The 7867-nt window shown below is 45.3% G+C and overlaps 1 protein-coding gene across 1 annotated transcript in view; it reads left to right on the forward strand.

Annotated features, from left to right (window-relative positions):
- The window catches only part of CIMIP4 (ciliary microtubule inner protein 4), a 331753-nt gene extending 324423 nt beyond the window's left edge, over positions 1–7330 (forward strand). Inside the window, exon 10 of the mRNA XM_086963196.1 lies at positions 6236–7330. Within this exon, the coding sequence (XP_086819322.1) occupies positions 6236–6543 (308 nt within the window). The 3' untranslated portion in view covers positions 6544–7330. The remainder of the gene's footprint in view (positions 1–6235) is intronic.
- The last annotated feature ends 537 nt before the right edge of the window (positions 7331–7867 follow it).

Genomic DNA, 7867 nt, shown 5'->3' on the forward strand with positions numbered 1-7867 from the left:
TGGTACCAGTATATATGTGCCACCTGCTCACGCTAACGGGAGTTCTTTTCTCTCCGCACCAACCAACGCAGATCTGGAGCTTCAACCGTCATTCAACAGATTTTGGGTTTTGGCCCTCAATACATTTTCAAGTGTGTGCAAAAAATGTCACCTAAACCAACAGGTTTTAAGCCCTGTAAGGACTGTACCCAGCAAATGACGATTACAGATTCTTATGATATCTGCATTTGGTGTCTTTGCTTCAATCACAACTCAAAGTTGTGTTTGTTCCTCGTGTGACAAGATGAACAAAAAGGCTATCAGAGACTGGATGGCGAAGCTTGTGGTTACTGAGATGAGTAAGTCGAAGACATGTACCATATCGAACTCGAGGGTACATCGATCTCTTGCGAAGCCTAGAGCTTGAAATAAGTCCCTCCCCCATGGACATTCTCATGACCGGGCGTCATCAAAGTCAGGTAAGTCAAAGAAGAGTCATAAAAAAAACGAAAAACTCCAAGCATGGTTCACCTGCAACTCTGCACTCACACAATTCTGGGTCGCATGACGCGTGGGCACCTCAAGGCCTTGGATATGTTCTCTCCTTGTGTTGTCAGCTTCCTTACTGTTCCCATTTCAGTTCCCATCTGATCAGATGGCAATGCTGAATCGGCTCCTGTAGCTTAAAATGTCTGTGGGCAATATCTTTGGGGCCACACCTGATCCCACTGGAACACCTTCCGGTTTCATGAATCACAGGAGACCTTTGACTTGATATCTATCGGCAGCATCTTCCTCTGCTCACTATGCTCGATACTGTCACCGGCTTCGGTTCCGTTGAATCCCGATCTAACAACATCTGCGGTTCCATTCTTGGCTTCACATCTAACACCACAGTTACAGTGGCTGGCAATGCTGGCTCCGATAGCGGTGTCAATTACGACGTTGCAGTTTCCGGTTGAGCATCTGATTGTTTTATCGGACACCGAAGCCCATGCTTCTCCACCTAGGATATGTGTTCTGAAGCTGACTATTCTACAAAGGAGTTAATTTTTGATTAAAAAATATTGATTCTTTGAACAAGGTGATGGTTTTGATGAACTGCAGGATGCAAGTGGCTTGGATATCTCTGCACACATTGATCTGGCTTCTAATCTGGCCATTCCCACTGAAGAGACTGCATCTTTCGTGACAATCAGGAGGGCGTCAGAGACCCGTAATCATAACCTACCTACTCAGAATGTAAAGACAACACTCCTTACTGAGGTTTTGAATCTGGCACAGCCCTCTCAGTAGCCCTTATTGCCTTTTTATAAGGCCTTTACAAATGTGTGGGGGGCACCTGGGCAAAGCCAGGTTCTTGTCCCCCCCCACCCCTGCTAATAGGAGGTTAGAAGACATAGGCCTTCTCCTGGGGAATATTGATTTTTTTTATTACAGCCTCCAGTTTGAGAGAGTCTTGTTCTACAAGCATCTATAAGTCGTATCAACCCAAATGCTTTCCATCGGCCCCCACTGATAAAGAATCAAAAAAGATCGAGTATTAGCAAAGAGCATTTTCTCTTCGACCTGCCTGACCCTCTGGTTTATTAATACATCATGCCTTCTCTGGAGATATACTCATGGATTATGGGAGAAAGCAGTGGATGTCCTGCTGGCAGTCCCTGAGAAAGTACTTAAGATTTTGCACCATTTGGTCTCTGATGGTCAGGATGCTGCAAAATTCTCCATCAAGTCGGCTGGACACTACAGACTGTCTGGGAAGTGCAGTCTGCACTAGAATGGTGCTTTGGTACCATGCCTGGAATTTTTCTCACTGGCTTCCCAACCGATGTTCAACACTCACTAATGGACATGCCCTTTAATGGCTGTAGACTATTTGGGGCAAAACCTGGTTCTGCCCATGAAAGGTTCAAGGAGAGTAAGCCCACTGCCCTTTCTTTAGGCTTAGCTCCACCAACAAGACAGCTTCTGGAATACCAACGCCCTACTTGAAGGTTTGGAATGAGTTATCTGCAAAGACAAATGCAGTAGTCCTTTCAGCAGCAACAGATATATCAATCCCTTAAAGGATGAGGTCGTGGAGATAGTCGTCAGTGTTCAAGTCCCCAGGGACACTTTCGACTAAGACCTCAGCCCCCCCTCTTCTGCAGCCATAGTAAAATCCCTTTAATTTACCATCATTAAAACCTGATTGACTGGTTGGAGGTTGCATCATCCCTTACCTCCTTGAATGTAGTAGCATCACCTCAGATCAATGGGTGCTGCAGATCATGGAACAAGGTTACTCCCTACCCTGTCTTTCCTTTCCTCGAACTATACCAACCACAGCACAACATCTCCTCGAGGATCACCGGTCTAGACTCCAAGAAGAAGTTTAGCTCTGTTAGCCAAGGGAGCAAAAGAGAGGGTGCCAGTTTCAGAAATCAGCAGTGGTTCTTACTGCCTTTACTCTGATACCTAAAAAGGATGGAGGTCTTCTCTCCATCTTAGATATTCGACCTCTGAACCTCTTCCTAAGGAAAGACAAGTTCAAGATGCTCTTCCTAGCCCAAGTTCTGTCTGCCTTCTAGATTGTAGTGTTGGACTTGCAGGATATATATTTCCATATTCCCATTGTACAGCCCCACAGACATTACCTAATATTTCAGGTGGCTCAGGAGCTTTTTCAGTTTTCTGTGCTCGTCCTTTTCCTTAGCAGTGCCCACGGGTGTTCACAAAGGTGAAGACAGTGGGAAAACCAGTCTTCCCATATCTTGACGACTGGCTACTGAAGGTGGACTAACCTCAAACAGTCACAAACCACCTCTAGATGACTGTCGATCTGTTGACATTGTTGGAGTTTTTCATCAACGTGCTGAAGTCACACCAGACTCCTTCACAATGACTTCATTAGAGCCAGCCTGGACATGGTGCTTTTCGAGCCATCCCTCCACTTCGAGAACAGGGCATTTGGGCTATGATTCTGATATTTCAACCTGCAGCCTGGGTCTCGTTGAGGTTGGCTCTGAGGCTTCTGGGCCTTTTGGCCTCCTGCATCCTAGTTGTGGACCACGTCGGGTGGGATATGCAGGCTCTGTAATAGGATCTAAAGTATCAATTGGCTCAGCACTAAGGAAATCTGTCAGATTCCAGGTGTCTGAGCTGACTGTGAAAAAGTGAGAGCAGTGGTGGCTGCTCGCCTGCAATTGGGCCTACAGCAGACCTGTCTCCCTGCCCCACCCAGAACTTACCATTGTGAATGCTGTATCAGTACTAGGTCGAGGAGGTCATTTGGGTGAAATGGAGATCAGAGGACTTCGGTCTCTGGTAGAGTATCACCTCCATATCAACCTGCTGGAGTTGTGGGCGATTCACTTGCCGCTGAACAGGTTTCGCCTGGCCATCAAGGGAGAATGGATGCTGGTGCTTACAGGTAGCACGACCACCTTTTGCTATTGCAGCAAACAGGGCGGAGTGGGTTTGTGGATCCTGTGCCAGAAGGCTCCTTTTCTCTGGAAATGGTGTAATGCACAAGGCATTTCCCTGATAGCATAGAACCTGGCAAATTCTTTATACACCAGGCTAGACAAACCCAGCTGATCATGAAGAGCAGTTACACCCTGAGGGGGAAACCTAACTTAGTTTGAGAATGCACAGTGCCCAAGCTTTTGCATGTTGGAGCATCAAAGGCAGTCTTCTTTAGGCTACGCCTTTCTCTTACATTGGGACCCCAAAAGGCAGTCTTCCTTAGACCAAGCCATTCCACCCCTATCTCTCCTGCCCAGAGTACGTAAAAAAATCAAGAGAGACCTTGCTCAAGTCATCCTAGGGGTTTGAGAATGGGCAAGGAGCGTGTGGTCCCTAGAACTTCTGGCCATAAGCACATCTCCTCCAATGTGTCTGCCTCTGGTAGGATCTACTGTCGCATCAAAAGGGCCAAGACAGGCACGACCTACACCTCCATGCAAGGCGATTGAGCAACAAAGAGTTAATAGCATTCGATCTTGCTTCAGAAGTAGTTAGTTTCACTCTGGTAGCCAGGCGTCTTCACCAAAAGTGGATTTGCAGGAAGCTGGGAGAAGTTTGTTGCGTGGTGTACCTCTCATTATATCCAAACCGTACAAGTTTCTTCATCTGATATTTTGGTATTTTGTTGATCATTGACAAAGCAAGGCGTAGCTGTGCCCAGGGTTAAAGGGTTAAATATTTGGCCATTTTGGCCTTTTTCTGTTTACTCTATTAGCCATCCTTCTTCAGATCATCTGTTGTGAAAATGTGACTCTTATATCCCCCCCCCCCCTTTCCCCTTTTTGTAATGTCGCAGCAGGATCTAAATCGTGTCTTGAGTTACCTGATTTGCTTGTCCTTTGATCGTATGCACAGTTGTCCATTACACCTACTTGCGCTTAATACAGTTGCCTCATGTCCATAACACATGCAAGGCGGGTGAGTGAGCTTCAGGATTTACCTTCTGTTCAACCATTTGTCTCCTTATTATCAGGCAAGTTGGTCCTTCGAACAAAGGCAGAATTCCTGCCCAAGGTAGTCATGCCCTTTCATGTAGGGCAATCCATCACCTTATCAACATTTTATGCACCACCTCATACATCAAAGGAGGAGGAACTACATTGCCTTTATCCTAAGAGGGCCCTTAGTTTTTACATTGAGAGGGCTAGAGAATTTATACAGAATAATCAGCTGTATTTCGGGTTTCTTGTAGCAAAGTAGGGCAAAGCAGAACAGAAAAGAACCATTTCTAGATAGATTGTCTTATGTATTAAGATCTGCTATGGGCTAACCAAGAAACAGCCCCAGCAGGTTTGAATGCTAACACCACAAAGGGCAAAGGCTACCACTGCGATGGTGCGCTGTGTGCCAATTATAGACATTTGCTCACCTCTGTGTGGGGTTCCCTCCACACATTTACAAGCATTACCGCCTGGACAGCTGGGTTCCGGTGGGACGGGCCTGAAGCTCGATCTGTCCTGCAGGATTTCCTGGTCTGAGCCATTCTACTGTCCCATCACATGAGGAGATGTACTGCTTAGGTTTCTGTTCAAAAGATGCAGAATGTGGGGACAGAAGTCTCTATCAGAATAACAAGTTACTTACCTTTGGTAACACCTTTTCTGGTAGAGTCTCTATCTAACTGCAGATTCTAGACATTATCTAGTTATGTTGCAATACACTGTAATGCCTTTGGCAAAATAGTCCAAATTCAACTGTCAAAATTGTTTGCTCAGACACCAATGTAATGCTAGTTACCTATTATAATATAATGTTTTTACTTTTGATTCCCCTTTGTGTTGGGAAAAAAAAGTCTTGGACAATTTCTGCCACCTTGCCTAATGCAGAACTCTGTTGTGCCAACAACTCTCATTAGTCAGTCGCTTATAGCAGCCAGCAAGGTCCTCGGCGTATGGAGGAGCTGTGTACAGTTCTGGCTGAGTCACACTGGTTCTTTTGGTTGCTTTAGGTTTTTTTTTATCTATTGAGATCACCCGACATAGTCCTTGAGTCATTCAACCTAATCTCCAACGTATCGGTTTCATATAGTATGCACTGGCTAGCTTGAGCTCGAAAAGTATTTACTGAAGTCCTGCACTCTACTAATTTATGTTTTTTTCTAAAAATTGGGATGTCCAATGTAGATCCAGAAGGACAGCATACATGCTCGCTTTTCATATTAATCTCTGACTTTGTAAAAGAGTTCCATTTAGAGTCAATTTATGGTTCTCTTGAAAGTCTGGCCCTCTTGGGCCTACTTAGTTTTAGGTTGTTCTTTAATTCCATAAGGGAGCTCCAGGGACGGAAGGGAGCAGCCTTGGTATGAGATGACAGAACTGTGTGAGGAAGTGCAAGGCAGCATTCATCTTCACTAAGTGTGAAGTGGCCTCCATCTCCTAGAGAAATGTTAGGATAAGTGTTGCTAGTGGGAAGATTCTTATTTCAAAAGCAATTGCGAGGGAACAGGGTGTTTGTTTACGTGTCTGTACTTGAAGTCCGTCTAGCGTCCAGATAGTTATGAGTTGGACATTAGGGGTTATGGGATCATTTGTCTCTATGGAATGCAGTGTGCTGTTCATTCGGTGGGGGCTGTGTGTTTATGTGAAATCACTTGATGCTTGCGGCACAGTGGGTTGGGGGGTGAGGGCTCACTAGCTAGGGTGTGGAGGTTTCTGCTGCTGTAGTAAGGATGTTAGGGGGATACTCTGGACCTGCACTTCCTGTTTCTAAGTCTCTGTATGATTTCAGCTCTGCTAATATTTTTAAGGCATTTGGCGACAAACGTTCCTAGCTCACGCCAGCCTCAACCAGAACTTACAACAATACCTGGACTCCCAGTGTACTCCTGCCAGAACCCGTGACGAGCCCAGGCCGGTGTGTCAAGCCCCACCACCAGCTGCTCGGAAGAAGATGGAGAAACAGCCACCTGCGCCGAAACGACGCCTCCACAGAGCTCGACAGCCTGCCCCTCCGGCCGCTAGAGGGCAGCCTCCTCCATCTGACATTCAGACTGTTTATGAAAATGACGATGACAGTTTCTGGGACTTTTATGATCAACCCATTGTACCTATTTAATCAGAGCCCCCAGCCTTGGGCGCTAGTGTGAGAGTGGAATAGGACTGGAACTTGGGGTAATGATGGGAGAAGCAGTAATGAATAACAAAAAACTCTGCTTCCCACCCAACTGGTCATCCCAATGAATCGCTTCTTACTGCTGGACTGTACAGATACCATTATTGATAGATTGATTAATTCATAGTCCGCTGCCAGCAGGACTCTGGGCTCATTAAAGTACAAGGTACCGCACACCTGTATGCTGCCCTGCACTAACTGAGGAAGTGACCTTCACACTGTCATGTAAAAGTGTTCTATCTGCAAGAGCAGAGGTATCCTGTGCGATCAGATATATGAAATGTAGGGTCGATATATGTAAATGCCAGGCCCCATTTCCCCTACAATGAAACAACTGTAGCGGAAGCTGGAATAAGCCAACCTGGCGGGCTCATAAGGTTGTTGCAAAAATCCTGGTGTAACCTGTAGGTGTCATGTTTGAAATTCAGGGTGGCAGACAGAATTATTCTTTAGAGGTCCACAAAATTGAGCAGCTTCAGGGTAATGATGGCTGCCAAATGTGCAACTCTCAATTTGATGTATTGTGTGTTCTATTTGATTAATGACTATTGGTGCCTCATTGCTAGATGGTCTCAAAAATCTTTTGACCAAGACACTCCTCGAGATACTCTGGTAACTCTGACCTTTGTCGTCACATAAATCTGAAATCTGAAATTTGTCCTCGTTACAGACAGTCTCATGTTTCTTTGAATTCAACGGAATGAAAAATATTAAAAGAATAAGGATAATCAATGTAAAGTTGCATTTTTTTTCTTATTTCTCATTTCCAATTATATTCCAATTCATTAGATTAAACCGATGGGAGAAACTATGTTTTTTTAAACACGGGTAAATGTGCAGTATGGTTTGCGCAGAAAACAGAATAAGAGGAAAAGGCTGGATTACATCCTACGTACAAAGGGAGCCCCAACATTGGAACTCATTAAAGGCAGCAAAGAAACATCCAGGTTTCAGATGAATTGAGTTCTGCACGGCAGACTGTCTCTTTCCCCACAGGACCTGGCCTTGCGCTGCTGATTGTCTGTCGGTCTTCCTTGCTGAAGAGGTAATGCACACAATTAAGCCTCAACCAGATCCACACTCAGTCTTCAACCTGTACCTGGGTCATCCTTACCTTGAATTCCTCTTGCAGGTAAGGATCCCTTACCCAGCATAACTGGATCGTATGACTACAGAATCTGGAAAAAGGCATCTATGAATTCCAACAATTCTACACACCATTCTAGGTAGTCAACTGGACCACAAGACAGTCTTGCCATACACCTCT

This window comes from Lissotriton vulgaris, chromosome 1_1, assembly GCF_964263255.1.
Source record: "Lissotriton vulgaris chromosome 1_1, aLisVul1.2, whole genome shotgun sequence".
NCBI lineage: Eukaryota > Metazoa > Chordata > Amphibia > Caudata > Salamandridae > Lissotriton > Lissotriton vulgaris.